The 26,540-nt window shown below is 41.1% G+C and overlaps 2 protein-coding genes across 3 annotated transcripts in view; one reads left to right on the forward strand and one right to left on the reverse strand.

Moving 5' to 3' along the window:
* Window positions 1-1,570: 1,570 nt before the first annotated feature.
* LOC144672641 (uncharacterized) overlaps window positions 1,571-26,540 on the forward strand; it is a 35,200-nt gene continuing 10,230 nt past the window's right edge. The window contains exons 1-4 of one of the 2 annotated variants that reach the window (XM_078534503.1): window positions 1,571-1,743; window positions 1,824-1,901; window positions 2,792-2,884; window positions 4,374-4,603. In XM_078534503.1, the coding sequence (XP_078390629.1) occupies window positions 1,581-1,743; window positions 1,824-1,901; window positions 2,792-2,884; window positions 4,374-4,471 (432 nt within the window). In that variant the 5' untranslated portion in view covers window positions 1,571-1,580 and the 3' untranslated portion in view covers window positions 4,472-4,603. Of the gene's footprint in view, window positions 1,744-1,823; window positions 1,902-2,791; window positions 2,885-4,373; window positions 4,604-26,540 lie in introns of those variants that run through there. The other variant, XM_078534504.1, reaches the window with a different exon arrangement.
* Window positions 6,382-10,023, reverse strand: LOC144672642 (protein S100-B-like). The gene is made up of 2 exons (XM_078534505.1): window positions 9,892-10,023; window positions 6,382-6,657 (listed from the first exon to the last, which is right to left on the reverse strand). Exons 1-2 carry the CDS (start codon window positions 10,021-10,023, stop codon window positions 6,514-6,516), a joined length of 276 nt encoding a protein of 91 aa, XP_078390631.1. The 3' UTR covers window positions 6,382-6,513.

Raw genomic sequence — 26,540 nt, forward strand, 5'->3', positions numbered from 1 at the left:
AAGGGTTTTGCTAGAGTAATAGGGAGAAACTGTTTCACTAGTAAGGAGAGTCAGTAACCAAAGGACACAGATTTAAGATAGTTGCCGAAATAACAAGTTTTTATATAACAATTTTTTTTTACACTGCAAGTTATGACCTGAAAGGGTGGTGGAAACAGATTAAGTAGTAACCTTCAAAGGAGAATTGAGTGAATACTTGAAAGGGAAATTTTTCCAGGGCTCTCGGGACAGGACAGGGAAATGGGGCTAATTGGATAGTTTTTAAGAACATAAGAAATCGAAGCAGGAGTCGGCCATTCAGCCCTTCAAGTCTGCTCTGCCATCCAATAAGATAATGGCTGATCTTATACTTCAATACCATTTTCCTGCATTATCCTGTATCCTTAATGCAGGCACAATGGGCTGAATGGTTTCCTGTATGAGCTATGATGAAAGTATGGACACCACACCATTTGGCCCTATATTCAAATCATTATTGTACACAGCAAACAGACATGGTCTCAGAGCAGTACGCTGGGATACTGCTACCCATTCCAACTATGCTTAAACTGCACTTAATTCATCCTCTCTGCTTCCTCCATTCTAACCAGTTATTAACCTATTTTGCTGCCCCCCCCCCCCCCCTAATTCCATGCCCCCAATGTGAAAGCATTGGAGAGAGTGCAGAAAAGATTCATGAGAATGGTTCTAGGAATGGGGAATTTCAGTTGTGAAGATAGATAGGAGAAGTTAGGACTGTTCTCCTTGGAGAAAAAGCTGAGGGGAGATTTGATAGAGGTACTCAAAATCATGAGGGGTCGGGACAGAGTAGATAGGGCGAAACTGTTCTTGTGAAATGATCAAGAATGAGAGGGCACAGATTTAAAGTAATTGGTAAAAGAAGCAAAAGTTATATGAGAAGAAACTTTTTCATGCAGCAAATGGCTAAGGTCTGGAATGCACTGCCTGAGAGTGTGGTGGAGGTAGGTTCAATTGACGTATTCAAAAGGGAATTAGAAAGTTATCTGAAAAGGAATGCACGGGGAGAATGAGTAATTCACTTAGTGCCATTCAGAGAGCCGGTGCAGACATGATGGGCCAAATGGCAGCCACCTGCGCAAAAACAATCTGAGATTTTGTGAATTTCTCCCAGTCATCTCCGACATGATACAAAAAGGCTTTAGGCTCCCCTGACAACATCCCAGCAGTGGTCCTGAAGACTCGTGTTCCAGAATTAGATTTTTTTTCACTCATGGGATGTGGGCATCGCTGGCTAGGTCAACATTTATTGCCCATCCCTAATTGCCCTTGTTCAGAGGGCAGTTAAGAGTCAACCACATTGCTGTGGGTCTGGAGTCACATGTAGGCCAGACCAGGTAAGGACAGCAGATTTCTTTCCCTAAAGGACACTAGTGAACCAGATGGGTATTTACCTATCAAAGGGTCTCTGAAAGACTATATCTACCACATCCACTGCATTTCTCTCATCTATTATATCTGTCACTTCAAAGAGCAAACTGTTTAAAAATTAAAAGTTACAAATTCCATATTCTTAAGATATAGACCAATAGTTTTGTCTTTTTACTATTCCAGTATTTGAGATGGAGCACAGACCGCCTCATCAAACAGCTTCTAGTTATTACTCTCCATACAGTCATCGGCTTGCACTTCTGTTACCAGAGTCGCCCTTACATCTGGTGCCTGATGTTGAAAGATCTGGTCTTGAATGGTTTGATGTCCGAGTTTTTGAAATGATGGAAGCAGGTAATTTTGCATAAAGCTACTAAATATTACAAATGAGAAAGCTGATCTTATATGAAACTGATTTTTCTTTCATTCTTCAGTTGGTAACAGGGATCAAGATGTGCCATCCTCGCCTTTCAATGACACTGCTGAGAAAATGCTGAATTCCCAGGATTCAGGTAAATGTTCATTATTTTCCCCTCCAAATTAGTGTATTTGTTACTAATGTGCCCTCCTACAGTCTCTAGCCCAGAGAGCTGGCAGACAGCTGTTGCAATATTAATCTAGACCTAGCTACATAAAATGACTTAATCCGTAATTTATTTGTCCTATAGGCTAGTGCCTGTCCTCCACTTGGGTTTTACCAAATACTTGGTGGAGCTGTATCAAATGTTAACAATGCTGATATAAAAGCGAAATACTGCAGATGCTGGAAATCTGAAATAAAAACATAAAATGCTGGAAATACTTGGGCCAGGCAGCATCTGTGGAAAGAGAAAGAGTTAACAATTGGGGCCAATGACCTTTCTGAAATAACTGATTAGTTCTGATGAAAGGCTGTTGATCTGAAACATTAACTGTTTCTTTCTCTCCAGATGCTAACTGAAATGAGTATTTCCAGCATTTTCTGGTTTTATTTAACAATGTTTGTTAATTTGCCTGCATGATTGCAGTTCTGCATTTCAAAAGTAAACAATTGCATGAATTATGAAATGTTTTAATGCAAGACTATGGAGCAGAATTTCTGGCAGGAGTTCCCTGATCTTCCATTATAACTTTGGACTCAGCAGAAACCCTGCAGAAATGGTTAAAATGGCCATTTACACTGTTTCTCTGGTGTTTTCATCAATCTTAGTTACATTTCTGCAGATTGGAAGAAACCTTTTGGAAGTTCTTGGTCTTTAAATACAGTTAGTATATATTTCACTCAGACTTTGATCATGAATGTGTTATCCATGGAGTTTTGTGTGTTGGATGCTTGCATTAGATCCGCCCAGAAGCTTCATTTAAGTAAGGTACTAGCATATTGATTAGCATTTACTTCAAGCTACGATTTGTTAATTTTCAGATTTTACAGTACCTTTAACCCCAATTGATCTTAAACTGCAAGAGATGGTTTCTGCTAGTGATAAAACTTGTGCTCAGAAGCCGTCCCCTCAGGGTAAGAGAAAGAATCTAAGTATCTTACTACTTTCTTGGCATTTTTAGTCGTCCAGTCAGGAAAATATTGACTTTTATCAAGAAGTCGTCCAGGATTTGATTACATTTTTGTATTATTTATCCTCAAAGGAACATTCAAGTTGAAACATTTTGGAATACTGTTAGATTTGTAACCAATATGTTGTTGTCAAAACCAGGGAAATGACGCAAAACGGGTTTCCGTAATTTTTGTGGGGAGGGGGCATTTTTCCCCAAGAAAGCACTGCAGCAACGCACCAAGCTGACTTAAACAGCGCCTCCCAGGACTGCAACAGCAACCGCTGAGAAGGACAAGAGCAGCAATGTATGGGGAACAACATCACCTACAAATTTGAGACTTGATTTTATTTCGTACCTAACTTTATTGCGAAAGCACCATCACAAGTACTGCAGCAGGGAAAGAAAAGGGCTCACTAATACATTCCCAGAGCAACTAGAAACGTGCAATAAATGGAGCCTTGCCAGAATTGCGCGCACAATTCAACGTAATTACAATTCATAATTCAACATAATATTCTACGTGGAATGCCTTAAGTCTAGATCTAAAGGACTTTTTTATTTTCTTTCTCTCCCCCCAAAAGCCCAGTGTAAAGTGAGGTATGTCTGAAACAGCGATCACCAGATGAGTAAATTCGCCCCCTCCCGCTGCCCCCGAGTCGCGCGCACGTGCGCCCTCCCGCCGCCTCGCGCGCACGAGCGCCCTCCCTGCGCCGCCCCCTTTCCTGCCGCTTCAATTATTTACCTACCGGCTAACCCTGCTCGACCTGTAAAGCGTGCCTGACAGTCAGTCCGTGTGTTAATGTGGCACAGTGAATTGCTTGTATCCAAATTATTGGTATGGACTTCACTGCAGCTGATCACTTGTGCCACTCCTTGTCTTACCTATATTTACTTTGCATGACATGCAAGCCTGTAATTTGTCTCCATTATGTACAATGCAGTGCTGAGCTGCAATTCCAGTGCCGAATATCTAAGGAGTATCTCAGAACAGATATTAAGACAGCAAGCAAAATTTCCTGCTTTCTTCCCATGCTCTAAGATATGGTATTGATCTTATCCAATCATAACAGCTTTATGTTTTGTTAGTGCCTTCAGTTCCCAATGTGCACATCTCAAATGACCAGCTCTAACGCCAACTAACATACCAGATTTGTTAAGGCTGGATAGTTTTGTCTCCTGGCCCTAGCAAATCTGGCTGTGCATAGTTGTATGTCAAGCCGGTGGTGCTTAGCAATATAAAAATGCTCCAGAAAGACTAGAATCCTACTCTGATTCAAGCCTCAGACCTCTGGCCTGGTGTTCATCGACTTAACCAATTGAGTTGCATGGTGCCCAATACTATTTAAAACTATAGTGTCTATATTTCTTATGTAAGTCATGTGATGTGTTAGGCTGTAGGGTAGCTATTTTTCTGTTTGCAATTTTTGTGATATCTTTGTGCTTTTGTTCAGTGATACAAATTGTGCCCTTGTTAGACAAGAAGCCTTCGAAGATTAGCACAGGCAAGCAACAGAAGGTAATACGAAAACAAAGCGTTGGGAAGGAGTAGAATTCCTGAAATGGTTTGCACTTAAAGCAAGTCTAGATTGGAATTCAAATGTTTCCTGTGGCATTGTTAGTTGCTTGGTATAATTCTGTAAGGTAACCTATGGGAAGATACTATTAGTTGCAAAATAGTCTAAAAAGACTATGTTTAATATCTATATTTTAGGATTGTTTTTTGTAAAACCTGATGCATGAGTTTTGCATGCATGAATATATTGATGTCTTCTAGAAATGGACACACAGTTGTATCACATGTTCCATTTTCTGTTCATATGAATTTATACCTCCTTGTTACCAGCCCACTAGCCAGTAGAAAAACTCTTCTACCATTTACACTCTCAAAACTTTTCACAACTTTGAAAATCTCTGTTAGATTTCCCCTAACTTTTAGGGACCTTTTTCATTAAAACACTTTTTTAAGCCTTGTGTTATAATTATAACCCCCTCTTTTCTGATATAATTCTAATGAATCTTCACTAAGTCCTTTTTATGAATCTAATGTCCTTCCTAAACCTGTACACAATACACCAACTGTGGCCTGACTGACATAATGTACAAATTCAAAACCACTTTTGCTCTTGTATTCGATGTCCCAATGTAGAAAATCCCTTTTTATTTGCTTTTAATGGACTTTTCTACATGCACCTCCGCTTTTTAAAGGTTGTAATTGGCGTTCCTGTTAGAGATAGAGATAATTAGGTGTCTACCTGTCATAGGAGTTTTAGACTTGATAACTTTAGAGCACTGTCAATTTTGGTAAGTAGTAACAGTAATGTTGCTTTAAGGAGTTTAATAGAAAATGGTGCAGCTGTTTGCATAATAGAGTTGTGGAGCTGAAATTTTTATTAATCACTAAATTTGAGCAAGGTTAATGAATTTTGCTGCCAAGTGAATTATATATCAGTATAGGTTTGGCTACCATTTCTGTTAAATATAACATACATACATGAAAACTCAAAATCCCTATAACTTTGTCTCTGAAGTTTTCCAGCGTTTCAATCTGATGTATAAAGATGATGTGCTAAATTGTAATGATATTGGAAGTTACATGTTGTATGTTGTAGGAATTGTTGCAGTTGTTGCACAACTAAATGCATCTTTTTAATAGTTCAATGGATGAATATTTTAAAATAAAATATCACTTGTTCTTAACTTTTAACTTATTTGATTTAAATTTGCTGTGGATGTCAAAGTGCTCAGAACCCAAAATCTAGGAAACCTTTCCAGGAAAAATGTATTGTTTAAAATGTTGTCCAATATAATACTTTGGAATAACTGGTAATACATATCTACATAAGACACTATACCAAGTGAGGTGCAGCTGCTTCCCTTGTATTTTGATAAACTGTTTTTGTTTTACCTTTCATGTCTACACTCCACTCAAACTGTCATGTAGTAAGAAAGAACTATAGTGAGCATAAAGGTGGACCATGTGACTGAAGTCTGCCATGTCATGGAAGCAAGAAGATTGGGTACCTAGTGCCAAGCAATGGGTTGTCGACATGTTTAGAGAATGAAGCACTCTGTTATCATTAGACTGATGCTTTGAAGAATATTACACATTAGTCTATCAGAACACTACCTGCTGCCTGGGGAGCTCTGATGTACCACAGTAATGATCCTGCCCTTTATTTCACTCTCTTTATTCATTCAATCAATAAAACTTTCCATTTGGGCAACATCCATTTGATCTGTTCAGATTTTCCAAAAGATCAATAACTGACACAATTTAGTTATTTTAAAACAGACAATGACATTTAAAGGCAGCCATAATGTGTACATTTCTTGAAGTGCTGCATTTACAACTGAAGCCCAGTTTAGAATACTTTCAATTTTAAAACGTATTTGTATACACCGTTGGGTTTGTCAGAGTGTGGAAAGCTAGTTTTAAGGAATGGAATACTCTTAGCCCTCCTAAGCATCTTCAAAGTACTTTTTGTTCTGATCTGATGGTTATGTTTCTATCTGCTTGAAAAGTTGTTCTAGTTGAGGTTCTTCAACTCATTTCTGTACGCAATGTACACTTTTTGCTCATGGTTCCAAAGTTCACTCCTGAGGAGCAAAGAAGCCATGACATGCTGAAGTAATCATAGCAACAAATGTGGCAAATTCTTGAAAATCAATTTCCATGTCACCATTTTCATCCAAGTCCAGCATGAGTGTATCCAGAGTCTCTTGGTCTTTTATATTCTTTGTAGGATCGATAGACAACAAAAAAAAATTAGACACTTTATTCAAACAAATAAGCACTAACAAACAATTGGAATGGTAGACTGCAATGCCTGGTCTCAGATCAAATCTAATCTTAAACTTGTTCACTCTCAGCCAAACACAATTGGAGTATTTCACTTGTTCTTGGTTGGTTCTTGCTAAATAGGGAGATTCTGGGATCACTTTTGGTCTGGGCCTGTTATTGGACTCATATCCAATATAATAATTTGGAATACAAATCTATATAGGACTCTATACCATGTGAAGTGTAGATGTTTCCCTTGTGTTTGATAAACTGTCTTTGTTTTACCTTTCATGTCTACACTCCATTCAAACTATAATGTAGCAAGCATAAGGGTAGGTTATGTGACCAGCATGCACCCAAACCAAGAACCCCAAGGTTCAGTGGAAATTGGTTGTAGCATTCTCGACATAAGCTGCCGGTAGTGGTCACACCTCCACGAGAAGCTAACCTGAGCAAAGACATGATCTGGCCACCTTCCTGGCTGGCTGTAGTCTTTGGGTAAGTCCTGGGAGGGATGATTATGACTCCTGTTGAGTCAGACTACTCCCACTCCTCCTGGCTCCACATGAATTCCCCCCCCCCCAAAACCTTTCATTACTTCCCTTATGTCTTCCCACTTATCCTCCATGAAACTTGAACAAACAAAAGCCCCTAATTTAAAATGAGTGCTGTGTTATTTATTAAGTAGTCATCTGTCAAGCACACCATTTTTTTAAAAAAGGGCCTCCACGAATTTAGCAGGACCTGATTGGGTGCAGACCAGCCCGTTGCTAACTTTGTATGCTTTGTGCCAATTTTATGCCCAAAAAGCAGGTGCGATGCCTGCCGATTTCTGCTCTTTTATATGGGTTAAGATAAATAAGGAAGATCTATTGTGTGCACTGTCAATCAAAGCGGATGTGAAGGAGTGCACTACCTGGATTATTCAGCCTCTGAGCTATGGAAGGAAGTAAGGAAGCAGGAAATCTGAAGCTTATCGTTGAGAAAACAGTAGTGGGCGGTGTCTAGAGATGTGTTGTCTGATAGAAGGGAACATTACCTGTTCAAGAAATTTGGTTAGAAATAAGCAAGACATTTATACTAGCAACTGAGTCATACCAGCATGAGACTTTAGTTGGGCCTAGTTTAAGCTAATTTGGAATGCATAATTTCTAATGACAAGGAATACTTAGAACTTGGTAAATTTTTGAACAGAGTTGGCCACTATTTTCAAATATTAATCTAATTCAGGTCAAAACTCAAAGGAAAATGTTAAAAATATAGGAAACTGTTTTATCTGCTTTTTTAAATCTGAGAACTGAACAAATTTATCATTTCATGACAATGTTTCAACTCTTCAACACAACTCTGCCAATCTTTAGGGAGGGTAAACTTCAGTGTTCCCTCTAATTTCTCTTCACTGTGCGCGGCCTACTTGTTGCACTGTGCGATTCTTTTAAGATTGCTGCACGACTGTGCTTGTGCACACCTTAAAGGGATTGAATATTACACCATCGTCCAGAGAAGTGTCAGTTCTTTTTTCTTTCCGGGAGTGGGACATGAACCCACAACCTTCTGACTCAAAGGCGAGGGTGCTATGAACTGAGCCACAGGGAACGTTGGTTGTGCATGGTCTGTTTCTTCCCTGCATTGCTGTGTGGTGGCAATGTTTAGACGGGACATTGGTGAAATTCCTCTTTTAATAAAACATGGCTTTTCTCTGTAATTGATAACTCACTAACAAAATCGGACTCTCAGAAATCACGATTTTTCAAAGCCATGCATTCCTGCAATTTCTAGTGATTTATTAGCTACAGAAGGAAAAAACTGCTTATCCACTTTTCATTGAGGTTTTAATTGCTATCTGTGCATACCCATAAGAACCTGCTATTTATATAATGTTCTACCAACCTCATGATTTTTAAAAATTTACTTACTCTTGGGATGTGGGCATTGCTAGCAAGGCCAGTGTTTATTGTCCATCCCTAATTAACAAGTCTGTACTATAACATTTTGCATGTTTTGAGTGGACGAATTGGTTCGTCTCTTTTTTTGTTCATGCAAAACGTCAAGATTAATGACTTAGACGAAGAGACTGAGTAATGTACAAAGCTAGGTGGGAATGCAAGCAGTGAGGAGGACACAGAGGCTATAAAAGTGATATAGACAGGCTATGTGAGTGGGCAACAAGGTAGCAGGTGGAGTGTAATGTGGGGAGGAGTAAGGTCATTGACTTTGCTGGTAAGAATAGAAAAACAAAACATTTTTAGGTGCAGAACTCTAAATGTTGATGTTCAGAGAGAGTTGGGTGCACACGTACAAGGAACAAAGAAAGTTAGCATGCAGCTGTGACCAGCAATTAGAAGGGCAAAAGCATGTTGCCCTTTATTGGAAGGGGATTGGAGTACAAGAATGAGGGAGTCTTAATATAATTGTATAGGGTTTTGGTGAGACCACACTTGGTGCACTGTGTGTAGCTTTAGTTTCCGTATCTCAGGAAGGATATACTTACCTTGGAGGCAGTGCAGTGAAAGTTCATTGGATTAGTTCCTGGGATGAGAGGGTTCTCCTGTGAGGAGAGTTTGCGTAAATTGGGCCTATACTCTGGTGTTTAGAAAAATGGGAGGCACTCACATTGAAACATGTAAAATTCTGAGGGAGCTTGACAAGGCAAATACTGAGAGTGTGTCTCAGGATAAGTTGTTGATCGTTTAGGACTGAGATGAGAAGAAACTTCTTCAGAGGGTTGTGAATCCTTGGAATCCTCTACCCCAGAGAATTGTGTATGCTCCATCGTCAAGTATACTCAAGACTGAGACAGATTGATTTTTGGTCTTCCAGGGAATCAAGGGAAATGGGGAGTGAGTGGAAAGTGGAGTTGAGGCAGAAGATCAGCCATGACCGTATTGGCTGGAGGGGCTGTATGGTCGTCTATTGCTCCTATTTCTTATGCTCTTATGTGAAGTCTTCATGTTACCTAGTGCCTATTTGGACTATTTTTCCACTATGTCCAGCTCTGGATCTAATAAATGTACAAAATTCAATTACTGTGAAAATTTGCAATCCAATGAAAGATAGTTGTAAAAACTGGAAGTATATTTTTGGAGCAGCATATCAGATGTGCATTACGTGAGCAATATTCCCAGGCAAGCCTCACAAAATAACAATGTTATTACATATTTAGTAACTGTTTATAATTTTTTTTCTACCTCAATAAACTGGCTTAACTCATTGTTGACGAGAGCCTTTAATTGTGCTTTCTTGAGTTTATCTCCCTTGAATTCTGTATACTTGTGAAAGACTTTTATGATTGCAATCAATGCATTCTCCAGGTCAGACATTCCGCCCGATCAATTTTCCTGTTAAGAAAGAGAGTAGATGGGGAGATAGTGAGATAGTGACGAGACTAGAAAAATAACCTTTTGTCTTGCTATTTGTATCTAGAGTTTGAATCAGGCAATCGAAGGCTATGTATAACAGGTTCAAATCAAGATTAAAGTCCCCATTACTGCTCCCCAACCGTTTCTTAAACAAACTTCATTATGCTATGACCATTTCCCACATCAACCGTCCTAATGGTTTGAGAGAAATTTGGAATTGGAGGACAAATTATGGGCTATTTTATACTTTGACCTCTGGCACATCAATCCACCAAACAAAGCAATATTTGTTTCACATCTCTGTCATTGCCTTATTCCCCATTATAATGTCTCCTGTCTCAGCCTCTTAAGGGACCCATGTTTATCTTTGCTACTCCCTTCCTTTGTACATACTTGTAGAACCTCTTGTGATCTGTTTTTATATTTCTTGCTAGTTGATTCCTATTCTTTTTACTCCCTCTATCAATTTTTGGACCTCTCTTGCTGCTTTCTAAACCCTCCCAATCCTTGGGTTTATTATTCTTCTTGATAACATTATAAGTTTCTTTTAATCTAATACTATCCTTTAACCTCTTTAGTTAGCCACGGATAGATCACTTTTCCCATAGAGTTTTTACTTCTCAAAAGAATATATGTTTATTGAGAATTATGAAATATTTCTTTAAATATTTGTCATTGCTTACCTACCACATAAATTTCCCAATCTATCGAGCAGACTCGAATTGGCTTTCTTTAAGTGTAATACTCTAGCTTCGGACTTATGTCACACTCAAACTTGATGTGAAATTCATCATATTAGAGGATCTCTAACTATGACATTACTAATTACCCCTATTGTCTTGCATATAACAAGACAACATCTAAAATAGCCTCTTCCCTGGTTGGTTCCATGATGTATTTCTCTAGGAAGCCGTCTCAAATGTATTCCATGAAACTACTACTGTTTTTGATCATCCTCATCATCCTCCGCCATTTCCGCCAACTCCAGCATGATGCCACCACCAAACACATCTTCCCTTCACCCCCCCGACGGCATTCCGTAGGAATCGTTCCCTCCGGGACACCCTGGTCCACTCCTCCATCACCCCCTACTCCTCAACCCCCACTTATGGCACCTCCCCATGCCCACGCAGAAGATGCAACACCTGCCCCTTCACTTCCTCTCTCCTCACAGTCCAAGGGCCCAAACACTCCTTTCAAGTGAAGCAGCATTTCACTTGCATTTCCCCTAACTTAGTCTACTGCATTCGTTGCTCCCAATGCGGTCTCCTCCACATTGGAGAGACCAAACGCAAACTGGGCGACCGTTTTGCGGAACACCTGCGGTCTGTCCGCAAGAAAGACCCAAACTTCCCTGTCGCTTGCCATTTTAACACTCCACCCTGTTCTCTTGCCCACATGTCTGTCCTTGGCTTGCTGCATTGTTCCAGTGAAGCTCAACGCAAACTGGAGGAACAGCACCTCATCTTCCGACTAGGCACTTTACAGCCTTCCGGGCTGAATATTGAATTCAACAACTTTAGATCTTAAACTCCCCCTCCCCCCATCCCCACCCCGTTTCTCCCCCCCCCCCCCACTTTTTTTTCAATAATTTATATAGATTCTTCTTTCCCCACCTATTTCCATTATTTTAAAATCTAAACTAAAACCTTGTTAGTCTTTCCACCCCACCCCCACTAGAGCTGTACTTTGAATATCCTGTCTTCCATTCTTAATTAGCACTTTTCTCAGACAAATATCACCACCTTCAACACCTCTTTGACCCTTTTGTCTGTGACATCTTTTGATTATCTGCTCATCTCCACAATCACCACACCCTCAATGTCTCTCTCTCTCTCTGCCCCCCACCCCCCACCCACCTTAAACCAATTTATATTTCTCCCTTCTTCTAACTATGCTTCAGTTCTGCCGAAGGGCCATGAAGGCTCGAAACGTTAACTGATTTCTTCTCCGCCGATGCTGCCAGACCTGCTGAGTTTTTCCAGGTAATTCTGTTTTTGTTTTGTACTGTTTTTGATTTGTCCATTCCACAAAGATTGAACTCCCCCATGATCACCTCATTGACTTTGTTACAAGCTCCTCTTATTTCTTAACTAATATTCTGTCCAACATTATAGCTACTGTTATGGGGGCCTATAACCCACTCCCACTAGTGTTTTTTTTTTTGCTCCTCCTTATTCCTTATCTCCACCTATTATAATTCAACTTCCTAGTCTTCTGAGTCAAGACCCTTCTCAGTATCCTCATGTCATCCTTTATGATCAGTGCTCCCCTGTCCCCCACACACAACCTGTCCCTGCTTTTCCATTTGATAGACTTTTTGAAATGTTAAGTACTCTTTTGGTCACCATGTAGCCATGTTTCTGAAATGCCTATTAGATCAAACACATTTATCTATCTTTGTGCCATTAATTTATCTATCTTGTTAGAAATGCTTTGTGCATTTAGATAAAGTGCCTTTAATTTTAACTTCCTACCATTTTCCCCTGCCTTGACCTCATTCACTGATGCACTATTACTGTTAAATGTTTTGTTCCTCCCTGTCACGCTCTGCTTAACTTCATCTAACTCACTCTTCTGCTCTATGGCCTTGACTTTTCTCTATAGATTTATAGACTTCCCCTTACACGTCCCTACACCCTCCCCAGCCCCAGAGTTTTAGTTTAAAGCCCAATCTACAGCCTTAGTTATTTGATTTGCAAGAACACCGGTCCCAGGCTGGAGTGGAGCCTGTCCCAATGGAACAACTTCTTCTTTCCCCAATACTGGTGCCATTGCCCTGTGAATAGAAACACCTTGTCTCCCACACCACTCGTTGAGCCACACATTCATCTCTCTGACCTGTTTGACCCTATGTGAATTTGCACATGGGTCAGCTGGTAATCCAAAGATGACCCTTTGAGGTTTTGCTTATTAATTTGGATCCTAGCTCCTCAGCAGGACCTTATTCGTCCTGTACCATGGTGCCATGGTTGGCTTGCTCAACCGCCCTTAAGACTTTGCCCTCATCTACGCAGGCAGCAAGAACCTTATACCTGTTGGATAAGGGCAAAGGCCGAGGCTCCTCCAGCATTGCACCTGGGGTCCCCTTACCTGCCTGACTCAGTCACGCCTTCCTGTCATGATCACTGTACCACTTCCTAACCTAAGGGGTGTGACTGCCTCCTAGATCAAAGTGTCCAATGTAACTCTCCCTCTCCTTGATACCCTACAATGTTTACACCTTGGACACCAGCTTAACAATTCTGAGTTTAAGTTCTTCGAGGTGCAGATACTTAATACAGATATGGTTGTCTGGGTTTGCAATGTTCTCCAGAAACTCCCACATGCTGCAGTTGCACTGCTATCCCTATCTAATCTTGTTTTAATCATTTATTAACAAAAGTTTGTATGTAATCAACTTAGCTCATAGTTTTTAGTTTTCTAACTGATTACTTGATCTGGTTTAAGTAATAAGTAGATTAAATGAAATATTTACCTGTAACACAAACCACTACAATATTAGAGGTGAAAAACAGCACCTCCTTCCCCCTCTGCACTGAATGGAGAGAAGAGGGAGGGATGATCCATGGAGGGATTTAAAACAGAGAATATTAAAATTGAGGCAAAAGCAAAATACTGTGGATGCTGGAGATCGGAAATAAAAACAAAGTGCTGGTAAAACTCAGTAGGCCTAGCAGCATTCAAATTGAGGTGTCGCTGGACCGGGAGCCAATGTAGATCAGCAAACATGCGTGATGGGTGAACGGGACTAGGTGCTTATTGGTGCAAAGAAAAGTCACTCCACACCGATGCTATAGTTGTAGTGTGAGCACATCCTTAATTACATGCAACATTATTTAAATAAAATGCAAAAAACTGTAGCCAGGCTGATTATATTTCTGGTTCAGTGTCTAAAAGTGCACAAGGGAATGCGTAAGAACTCCTGAATTGAATAAATATGTTATAGTCTCATTTGATGAAAATACCCAATCCTATCCCTCTGCTATACTGATGAAAACACTTAGTGAGGTCTCGCATTGGTCATGTAATCTCACTCCCCCAGTTATGCTAATGCAGTAACACTCCTACATGAATTTAAATCAAATCCCCCTGTTTGTACACTTGGAAACACAGCCCTTGCCATATTTGTACCTGGGAACTGGACTGGCATCCATCTTTTGTTACAAAATAAAATATCAACATTGACACAACCTGCCAGTAAAATATTTGAGGGAACCCATGTTTACCCCATGTGTGGTGAGTAGGAGACCTCCTGCTCCTCCCGGCTCCACATTCATTAGGTAAGCATATTTTTAAAACTTATCTTTTTGGTTGTGGCTTACAGCAGTCACTTTAAACACCTGCTAGGCTACATATAAGCCTGGTTTTTTCTGACTGCTGGCGTCAGCTGCCCCAGGGTTAACCAATCTTGGACAGGTGGCCTCAAACAGATGTTAGTTCAGCACCTTATTTGCATTTGCAACGGCATTAATCTGTTTCGGTTGTGGGAACTACACATCCTTTTTTGGCATTTACCAATATGGCAGGTGGCACACCTCTGGCTTGTAATGAGCGTGTGCTTCCTGCCTGCCACATTGCAGGCCTTTTAGCCTCTTAAATGCAAACACTGCATGGCCACATTCTAGCGATTATTTCTGTGACATTACTAATATGATTAATTTTTAACAAAGATGAACTAAACAAGATGCTGAAAGATTAATTATGAAATTCATTGTTTCCCAATCTGCAGCATTGCAATTTGGAAGAAATATTTTTGTGCGAAGTGCTGTACTCACCTTGTATTTTACTTCTGGGTCTATCTTTGCTTGCTGCTTGGATGCAGTGAGTTGGACTCAGCAGCTTTGATTCCTTTTTTGCTTATCTTTGTTCTGAGCATGCTCAGTCTGAAACATAGTACCCTTCATTATTCATTGGTGCATTGTAAGAACCAAGTTTTACTGTCAACATTTCTCGTAAATGTAGAGCACCAATGGACCTGGGCTTGCTGCTAATTGCCTTTGATTTGGTTTAAATACTGTGCTTTCAATGCTTTAATGGATCACTTAGTGTAAAAGTGCATTAGGCACATTTTCTGCGAAGTCACTGTCAATTTCCAAAACAAACTTAGAAGCCTATGCATTTCACCAATGCATTAGATAAGTACAGGAAGGAGAAAGGAATAGAAGGTTTTGTTAATAGGGTGAGAAGAAGTAAGATAGGAGGAGGCTCATGTGAAACATAAGCACTGGCATAGACCTATTTGGCCGAATTCTATGCCTAGCTGCATATACCCTTGTGTTATTCAAAGCAAAGTTTTGAATTTATCCATTGAGTATTGAGAACAAGGACTGGACACAATACCGGGTATGGAATCAGTCATGACAGTAACATTTGAGCAGAGTAAGTTTGCATGTTGATTAGAGCACTGCCTCTTACCCCTCAGATCCAGCCCAGACTAATGCAATAATAGTCTATTCTCTCTGCTAATTGTAAGAGTCCTAAATGAAATGAATTTAGCAGTTTGGACTGAAGGACTGCAATCTTATACTTGCAGCAGGGAGCACATAACAGGTAATCATGGTGTCCACAATTTCCTGCTATGCATATCCTGCAAGCACTACTCTGGGGTTTACTTGAAACTGGAACATGGAATCGGTGAGCAAGTTCAGAGAGGGCATGAAGTTATCCAGAGACCCAGAGTAATGGTCTGGGGGCCTGGGTTCGCGTCCCACCATGATAGATGGTGGAATTTGAATTCAATAAAAAATCTGGAATTAAAAAATCTAATGATAACCATGAAACCATTGTTGATTGTTGTAAAAACCCATCTGGTTCACTAATGTCCTTTAGGAAAAGAAATCTGCTGTTCTTCCCTGGTCTGGCCTACATGTGACTCCAGGCCCAGAGCAATGTGGTTGACTCTTAAATGCCCTCTGAAATGGCCTAGCAAGCCACTCAGTTGTATCAAACCGCTACAAAGTCTCAAAAAAGAAATGAAACTGGATGGACCACCCGGCATCGACTGAGGCACCAGAAACAACAACAGCAAACTCAGCCCTGTCAGCCCTGCAAAGCCCTCCTGACAAACATCTGGGGACTAGTGCCAAAATTGGGAGAGCTGTCTCAGACTAGTCAAGCAATAGCCTGACATAGTCATCCTCACGGAATCATACCTTACAGATAATGTCCCAGACGCCACCATCAGGTAACTCCACCCCCCTCTCCCTGATGTGTTGTAGTGTCCGCAGCTCGGACTCCAGCTCATGAACTCTGAGCCGAAGTTCCTCAAGCAGCCAACAATTGCTGCAGATGCATCCACCAGCTCCCACATACTACAGCTGTAACACATCACCTGCCCAGCCATCTCTATTCTATTTAATTAATTAATTTGGATGTTAAATAATTTAAAAGTGAATTTCTTCAGCTGTAATAACGTCTCCTGATTTAAACGACATGGCCAAACAAAAGAGACATGGAAGAAATACCCAGCAATCACCTACCTGTTTTCCTTTGACGTCACACTTCGGCTCCGACAGGTAAAAACAGGTGGTCCCCTCGCACTCTCCCCTAGGTGTTGCTGACTGCCTGTCCCAGAGTTCTCCCATCGAGGTGCTGCTGACTGCCTGTCCCAGGATGGTCCTCTCGCACTCTCCTCAGGTCAAAAGACATGTCCACTGGAACAGGATGAGATATATATACAATGTTGCAGTCCTGGAACAGAGTGTGCCATGAAAGACAAGATGGTGCCGGAAAGGAGTCGTGGACCAAGGGAGCTCCCTGGCAACAACTTTTTAATTGGCTTCTGACCAGGTGACCAGGTTTTGTGAGAAGCAGTGTAGCTGAATAGCTCCTAGCCTGGAAGGAACACGACCTAAAACCTCTTTCTCCCGTGTGTGGAAGATTCCAGTAATTCCACAATAATAGCTAGCTGGCTTTTCTTCTCATATCTCTATAATTTGCTCTCTGAAAACCCCTGTCAAGAGGCAAAGGGGAAAATGACTGTTAGAGACAGTGCTCAACCAGTGAATTAAATACTGAAAGTGCTGGAAGACCACCTCGTGTTATTAACAAGAACTGAAAGGAATTTGGAAGACATCGTTCAAAATCAACCCATCGAATCCTGTACTCTGGAATTGGTGCTATTGAACTGTCTTATCCCACCCTTAAAATCCATGTTTTTTCTGTGTCTTATGTGTCGTGTGTGTGTATAGGGATTCAAGAAGGGGTAGAGTTTAGGTTATAGAGTTAAAAATTAGCAGTTCAAGAAGGGAGGGAAGCAGAAAACAGGTAACTATAGGCCAGTTAGCCTGACATCTGTCATGGGGAAGGCACTAGAATCGATCATCAAGGAGGTTATAGCTGGGCACTTAGAAAATCTCAAGGTAATTGGGAAGAGTCAGCATTGTTTTGTGTTAGTAAAGGAAATCATGTTTAACCAATTTATTGGAGTTCTTTGAAGGAGTATTATGCACCGTGGACAAAGGGGAGCCTGTAGACCTACTGTACTTGGATTTCCAGAAGGCATTTGATAAGGTGCCACATCAAAGGTTATTGCAGAAAATAAAAGCTCATGGTGTAGAGAGTAACATATTAGTATGGATAGAAGATTGGCTGGCTGGAAGAAAACAGTGTACATTAATGGGTAATTTTCTGATTGGCAGGATGTAACAAATGGAGCCCTGCAGGTGGGGCCTCAACTTTTTACAATTTATATCAATGACTTAGGTGAGGGGAGTGAAGGCATGGTAGCTAAATTTGCAGATGACACAAACATAGGTAGGAAAATATGTTGTGAAGAGGACACGAGGGTGCAGATGGACATAGGTTAAGTGGCCAAAAATCTGGCAACTGGAGTCTTATGTGGGAAAATGTGAAGCTGTTCACTTGGCAGGAAGAATAAGAAAGCAGAGTATGACTTAAACGGAGAATGGCCGCAGAATTCCGAGGTGCAGAGGGACCTAGGCGTTCTTGTGCATGAGTCATAAAAAGTTAGTATGCAAGTACAACAAATAATTAAGAAGGCTAACAGAATGCTATCCTTTATTACAAGAGGAATTGAACATAAAGTAAGATGTTATGCTTCAGTTATACAGGGCATTGGTGAGACCGCATCTCGAATACTGTGTGCAGTTTTGGTCTCTAACAAAGGATGTAAATATGTTGGAGGAGATTCTGAGGAGCTTTACTAGATTGACACCTAGAATGAGCGGTTTGTCTTATGGGTTGGACAGACTGGGCTTGTTTCCACTGGAGTTTAGAAGAGTGGGGGGGTGACTTGATTGAAGTATATAAGACCCTGAACAGTCTTGACAAGGTGGACGCAGAAAAGATGTTTCCTCTTGTGAGAGAGTCCAGAACTAGGGGGCACTGTTTTTAAAATTAGGGGGCGCCCTTTTAGGACAGAGATGAGGAGAAATTTTTTGAGGGTTGTGCGACTTTGGAACTCTGCCTCAGAAGGCGGTGGAGGTGGGGTCATTGAATATTTTTAAAGCAGAGGTAGGTAGATTCTTGTTAGGCAAGGGAATCAAAGGTTATTGGGGTAGATGGGAATGTGGGATTAGAAATACAAACAGCCATGATCTCTTTGGCAGAGCAGGCTCAAGGGGCCAAAGGGCCTACTCTTGCTCCTAATTCGCATGTTCATATCCCTTGATACCTTGTCCAACAAAATTATATCGATCTTAAGTTGTGATAATTTCATTTGACCCAACGTTTATGGTAGTTTGGGGAGTGAGTTTCAGATTTCCACTACCCTTTGTGTTAAAATTTGTTTCCTGATTTCACTCCTGGCTCTAATTCTAAGATTATTTGTTCTGCATTCCCCCAATAGAGGAAATAGTTTCTCTGTCTCCGGACTAGAAAGGAAGAACTTGCATTTATATAGTGCCTTTCACAACATTTTAATGTGTTTTACGCCCAGTTAAGAACTTTTGAAGTGTAGTCACTGTTGTAATGTAGAAAACCTAGCAGCCAATTTGCACACAGCAAGGTTCCCACAGACAGCAGTATGATAACCAGATAATCTGTTTTTATCATGTTGGTTGAGGGATAAATACTGGCCAGGAATTAGATCTTGTCTGCTGAACTTTGAATAGTGCCATGAGTCTTTTACCTCGACAAAATAATAGTTCTTGCAATGTTGTTTTTGTGAAAGGAAAGTGATGCGATAGCAAAGTATGCAATGAAAGCTTGCCATGAAATTCAAATGGTTAGCTGGATAGTTGGTAATCATAGTGTGACCCTTTGTGGTGGCCTAGACAAATAGGGAACCCACTTAGTACTGAAAGGGTTAATGGAGAAATTGAATTAAATGCTTAGGCCTAAGAGAAAAATACTGCAACCTTGAAGAACAATACCATCTTGTCTGACCACTGTGTAGGATGAGCCCTGAGACATTCCATGTTGTTCTTTCTCAGGCCAAATGTAATTAAAGTTGTGATAAGCATTTGCGTAACCACAATGTCTGTTGTGATGGGAATGGAAATTAACTAAAACATGGGTTGGTCAGTTAACGTATGCAAATAAGCGGATTGAGATGTACAAAATTTACTGATTGGCTGTAAAATGCTTTTAAGCAAATGTTTGTGTATTCTGCTTTGAGACAGTACAATAGCTCTCGCTGTATTGCTCTCCCTTGTGCACAAGTAATAAATGGGGTTTCTACATACGAAATGATGCCTCGGTGTGATTAATCTCCGACAGTTTCTGGAGGTTCCACCGAGATGACTAACCCCTGGGGTTGAGTCACAGAGCGCCACCGTTAGGACCTCGCGGTTCGAGGACTCCTCAGTCCGCAGCAGCCCCATTTGGGCTTCTGGGGTTCGTTGACCTGCGATCTGCCTTCGCCTACCTGTGGCTGACTCTTAGGGTAAGTCATCTATTTAAGTATTTAGGAGATTAGTCTGGCCAGTAATTTAGTGTACTCAGTAGTAGTAGTATACCCAGGGGTTCGAGTCCCCTGGAGGTGAAAAAGTTAGTAGTAGTATACCCAGGGGTTCAAGTCCCCTGGAGGTGAAACATAGTAGTAGTATACCCAGGGGTTCAAGTCCCCTGGAAGTGAAAAATAGTAGTAGTATACCCAGGGGTTCAAGTCCCCTGGAGGTGAAAAATAGTAGTAGTATACCCAGGGGTTCAAGTCCCCTGGAGGTGAAAAAGTTAGTAGTAGTATACCCAGGGGTTCAAGTCCCCTGGAGGTGAAAAATAGTAGTAGTATACCCAGGGGTTCAAGTCCCCTGGAAGTGAAAAATAGTAGTAGTATACCTAGGGGTTCAAGTCCCCTGGAGGTGAAAAATAGAAGTAGTATACCCAGGGGTTCAAGTCCCCTGGAGGTGAAAAATAGTAGTAGTATACCCAAGGGTTCGAGTCCCCTGGAGGTGAAAAATAGTAGTAGTATACCCAAGGGTTCGAGTCCCCTGGAGGTGAAAAATAATAGTAGTATACCCAAGGGTTCGAGTCCCCTGGAGGTGAAAAATAGTAGTAGTATACCCAAGAATTCGAGTCCCCTGGAAGTGAAAATAAGTAATTTCTGTGTTTTTTTGTGTATATTATTAAGTAAAAATGGGAAATATGGCATCAAAGAAACCCTGGGTTCCCCCTTTGAAGGGAACCCCAAATGCATACATGTATGTCCATTATTGGTCTGAAAGTGTCCAACATGTTTCTGATTGGGTAAAATGGACCCAAGGTAAAGGAGAGAGCTTCCCACCAGCTGGAACTTTTAATCGGGACAGAATTGAGCGCTTATAATATGTTTTAAGGGAGGTAGATAGTCTGCTACTGAATTTTCAATAACTTTAAAAAAAAATGAATTGATCTAAGTTATAAGAGCTGTTTGTGCTGAAGCGAGAGAGAGAGAGAGGGGGTACCCCTAGGGGGTTAATGAGCAATTGACAAGCAGCAGCAGAGAAAATGTGAGCTTTCGTCAGTTTGAAGGTCCCTATAGGTGGAGCCTTCAAGATCCCTTTATTCCCCCCACTGCTACTTGAAGCTTCATTTAGAGTTAAGTTCAATATTATAGGAGTATCGATACATACCTTTATATATGTGTTTGTGTGCAATGAAGCATTTGTATGTGAGCTTTAATGTGTTTTCTTCCCTGAATTGTCTTTTGTGTGTGTAGTTGAGCACTTTAGAGTCGAAAGCCCCATATTAGATTAAAGGAAAAGTTTATTCAAACACTCTAAAGTTTTGAGTATAAGGTTTGAGTTGAGATTTCTAGCAAAAATCATAATTTGAAGGTAGTGTAAAGATAAAACAGGGCTTGCCTTTGTTTGAGATGAACCAACCCTTGTACCACCCCCTTGCAGACTAATAGGGAATAACCCTCATCATCAGCTTCCAAGCTGATTGGGATTAATACATACGAGTTATTATTCTAAAATCCTGAGAAAAAAAAATTACTTGAAATTCAGAAGGATTCTTGGAAAACCAAAAGACATAAACACACAGTCTAGGTGATTCCAATTGATAAAAAGGGGTTTCTTAAGAAGAGATGAATTATATATTAAAAGAAATCGGCTTTCCAAAAGCACTGGAATTTGAATTTGGGACAATCTTGAGATGTAAAGTGCAGTGTAATTTAACAGGTTACTTTTGAATCGCTAGGATGCTATCTAAGATAAAGAATATGTCGATAAACATACGGAAATTATAACTTGGATACAAATCATTATACATGAAAAAGAGGTTGTTTTAATTTTGATAGTGTAAATTACAGTTCTTACAAAGTTTAAAAATTTGAGGTTTGGCTCTTGATAAAGTTCTCAAAAGGGAATTTTCATTTTAAAAGGTTTGACAACAATTGGCACTAATTCACATGCTGCAAGCTTTTGTATTTGTAAGTCTGTTCCCAAAATATGAAGCTAAGCTCAAGACCTTGGCAAAGTTTGGCAGAAATCCAATTTTTGGCTGAGTTAATGAATCTGGGATAATTCTAAAAGAAAAGGGTCAGACACAATTTAGTGGGTTACTTTTAAGACAATAAAATGTTTGAGAAGAAGAAAAGGAAGCAAAACATGTCAATACCTGATTTCTGTTTTTAAAACTGTTATGAGAATATTTTATTTATTCTAAAGTCTCTCCAGGCAACCTGAACAAGATAAGATGGTAGCTGTTGCAAGTGTAAAATGGTATGAGGAAAGTAGGAGAATGAGTCAGGGAAAGAGGACATAATGGACAAACTGTTTTAAGGGAAATGAATTTGATAATCTGGCCATCAACTGAGGCATTGGAACTGCACAGCGGGAGATAAGCAAAGATCTAGAGACAGAGATCCTCGTTGAAATGGAATAGTTAATATGACCTAAAGAGTAAGGAAACATTTTAAACAATCAAGACAAACTGAACTCGAGAATCTTAAGATGATCATGGTCAGGAAAGAAAACTTAGAGGTAAAACTATGTGGAATCTGTAGCTCAGGAATTGAAGTGTAAGGAGAAATAATACTTAACAACAATTTACCACAAGATGGATACAGGTAAAGGGAAAGCTGGAAAAAGGCTAAATAGATGTATTACTGATTATATTAATGTGCCTGTGAGCTACAAAAAGTAAAACCACAGGATTAACACCTTGATGACAGACAGAGTTAAGTGGTTCCCAGAGAGAACCGTCACTGGGAGTGAAGATACTGAGCCATTGAAAGATAGGATAAGAAGGTGCATTGTAGAGTTGTTTAAGGAATTCAGGTCTGACATGAGACAGCAGCAGGAGGGAGTAAACTGGAAGGAGTGGGGGTGCCTACCCAGATGGATTCAGATCAGGGAACTCATTTCACAGGGAGAGTCATTAAAGAAGTGTGTAATCTTATGGAGATTAAACAGAAATTCCATATTCCTTACCACCCCCAGAGCCCAGGGCTGGTGGAAAGGATGAACTGAACTGTAAAAAAAAACATCAATCAAGAGACAGGGAACAGCCCAATATTCTAATGCGCCGTGGGCTACCCCAAGCAGGACTGACAGGTTCACCCCATTTGAAATGATAACAGGTAAGGGCCATGCAGTTACCTGAAGGTATTATAGTAGGGGGTATAGGGCCACAGAAAGGAAAAATACAGGACAATGTAAGGGAATTAAGTAGGCAATTACATGAGTTGAGAGAGGAAGTTAGAGACTGACAGATGATTAAGAATATGGAAACAGGCAAATCCAAGGAGCAACAACGGACCCCCCCATATGGAGAATAAGGTGATGATCAGGGTGAGCTCGGAGTGAACAGGCATGGACCATACGAGGTAATTATGACAGGTGATACATGCGCACTTGTAGATATGAGAACGAGAGCCGTTGTTAATGTCTCCACAGATCTACGATCCTGGTCATGGGCGTATCATTACTGGCAACAAGGTCGGGGATCATCACTGCTAATCCCGCACCGCAGGAGGAACTTTGGTACAGCACAGACAGTGCCGAATGCGACACGCAATGGGGAATGATAAATGTAACAGTAGGAGAACAAGTGCTTTCGAATTGTAGTAAGGGTTTGCTTCAGATCGGGCATGGGAGGTCTGCCACTATCCAGCCACCTTCCACATCTACTTTCACAGTCCGAGTAGAGATAATTGAAGCCCCTCAAACCACACCGACAGACCCATCTTGTCCGACTATGCATCCAGGACCGACGAATGGTTTGGTACTGGTTAATCAGAAGTTTTGTATGATAATGTACACCATGAGCTGGTACCCGTAGTCTTGAATGTATCCGGTGTCGTCCTGCCCCAGTGGTGCTCAACCCATACCCAAGCACTCTATACGGCTCTGACGTGCCAGTTGATGCCTGAAGCAGTTCAGTTCAGTGGTGAGATGAGATCAGGCTTGGGAGGGAACCGCGTTAAGCGCAGCCTGATAAATGATGCCACTACGATATTCAATATAGGGACATCATTGGTTAATCCAAAGTCTGGCTACCGTGCTCGAAAGTCATGCGGGGACTATCAATAAATTAATTGAAATAGGGAAAGATATTTCAGACGAAGCGAGCAGAAATGATGTATGCAGCACCTATGGACAAGAATCATGACTTGACCGGTTGCCAGCTCAGAGGTTTAACACGTGTATATAGAATGAATGTTGAATGTATAGTGAATAGTAATATGCTAATAGGCATTGTATTAGTAATACCTGTCATACCTATGTCAATGACATAACCCAGGCAAGACGCCCACAGTGACTGCTAGTACGGGGCCCCAGCCATGGGCCCGTTTGTACACCTACAAATGGACTTTATACAAATGCCTAAATGTAGAGGATATAATTATGTTTTAGTTATAGTATGTTTGTTCTCGCGATGGTTGGAGGCGTATCCCACCCGACGGAATGATGCTGTTATTGTTGCAAAATTGTTGTTGCATGAATACATACCCAGATTTGGGGTACCAGAGATTTTGTTGAATGATAATGGGCCTCATTTTACTGCTAAAATGATAAAGGAACCGTTGAGGGCCTTACAATGCAACCATCACCTTTCCTGCCCATACCACCCCCAGTCTACTGGAGCGGTGGAAAGACAAAATGGTATTCTGAAAAACAAACTAGCTAAATTATGTGAAGAAACCAGTTTGAAATGGCCTGAAATTCTACCCTTGGTGCTCATGACTATGCGCTCGCATCCTAACTGTACCACCTCCCTCTCTCCTTATGAAGTTGTAATTGGATGTCCTATGCGCCTCCCAGTGACCCCTTTGTCTGCTAGGGAAATGGACATCCACGCTATGGATGAGGGAATGATTACATACTGTAAAGTGCTCACTAATTCTCTCAAGAGCTTGCATATACAAGTAGTAGAAGCTCAGAAAAAGCCCACCATTGAAGATTGCCATCAATACCAGCCATGGGACCTAGGTCCTGGTTAAAAACCTTCAGGAGAAATAACTGTTTGGAACCTTGATGGGAGGGGCCTTTCCAAGTCCTGCTCACCACCCATACGGCCGTGAAGGTTGAAGGACGTCCCTTGTGGATCCACGCATCGCACATCAAGCGGACGCTGACCTCAAACGGAAGTGCTTGTGCAGGAACCTTAACTGAGCCGTCAGAATGCTGACTCTGATTTGGATTCTGTCCTGCGTGGTCCTTGCAGGGGCATGGACTACCAATTCTGCGGTTCAACGAATGCAGGCCGTAGCCTCGCAAGTTAATCGGACTAAATGTTGGATTTGTATTCATTGTTCTGTTAACCCCTCCTCCTCTGAGATGCATTTTCTGGCTTTCCCCTCAGATTCCGCATGGTCCCTAGGTCATACAGGGGCCCTCATTCAGCAAACGCCCATTTAGAGACGGGAGCCCACCTTTGTGGTTGTTAAGGGGGAGGCCTGGCTATGCGTCAGGAGAAATTATACCAAGGGTAGTACTCGGGTGGGTGAGTTGCCATTGGGTTCCTGTGCCCACCTTGCTGGTGGCATGCCAGTTAACTATTCCCTCCCTCTCCTCAGGAATCAGGATTCCACTGAGGATGAAGCCCAGCAGCTAGGATACATAGTACTTGGCTAAGGGTGGTGGATTGTCCTTGTAGGACAAAAGGGGGTAGTGTGGTGGCCTAGACAAATAGGGAACCCACTTAGTACTGAAAGGGTTAATGGAGAAATTGAATTAAATGCTTAGGCCTAAGAGAAAAATACTGCAACCTTGAAGAACAATACCATCTTGTCTGACCACTGTGAAGGATGAGTCCTGAGACATTCCATGTTGTTCTTTCTCAGGCCAAATGTAATTAAAGTTGTGATAAGCATTTGCGTAACCACAATGTCTGTTGTGGTGGGAATGGAAATTAACTAAAACATGGGTTGGTCAGTTAACGTATGCAAATAAGCGGATTGAGATGTACAAAATTTACTGATTGGCTGTAAAATGCTTTTAAGCAAGTGTTTGTGTGTTCTGCTTTGAGACAGTACAATAGCTCTCGCTGTATTGCTCTCCCTTGTGCACAAGTAATAAATGGGGTTTCTACGTACGAAATGATGCCTCGGTGTGATTAATCTCCGACACCTTTTAGAATATTTGTGACAATCTGCTATGAGCTGTAATCTTAATATCAATAATCAGCCGATATGCAGCAGAGATGGAGCAATTTCAACCCCCCCATTCTCTTAAGCAGCAATTTGCAAAGTATCTAAAATAAGTTGGTCAAACAGTTCGTGATATCAATTACTAGGACTATGGTTAAGTAGTATCTACCTGTGCAGTCCATGCGATTTGGCCTATTTTTTTCATTAATTTCTATCTGACCTACATGGCTCCTAATTCAGCAACACCTCCATTTTAAAATTTTGAAGGTCCCAGGTTGATTCCTGGTCTATGTTTAGTTAGCTGACATTCCATGGAGCTGCAGTAGGGGGTGCTATGACTGGCCTCAGTGCAACCTCTGGGTCTCAGAAGGAAACTTTGGGATCTCTCCTCCTCTGATCACATTTGGGACTCCCTCACCTTAGTTGAAGGGTCAGTCACGAGGGGACACAAGTTCAAGGTGAGGGGCAGGAGGTTTAGGGGGGATGTGAGGAAAAA

This window comes from Cetorhinus maximus, chromosome X (assembly GCF_964194155.1).
Source record: "Cetorhinus maximus chromosome X, sCetMax3.hap1.1, whole genome shotgun sequence".
NCBI classification, from domain to species: domain Eukaryota; kingdom Metazoa; phylum Chordata; class Chondrichthyes; order Lamniformes; family Cetorhinidae; genus Cetorhinus; species Cetorhinus maximus.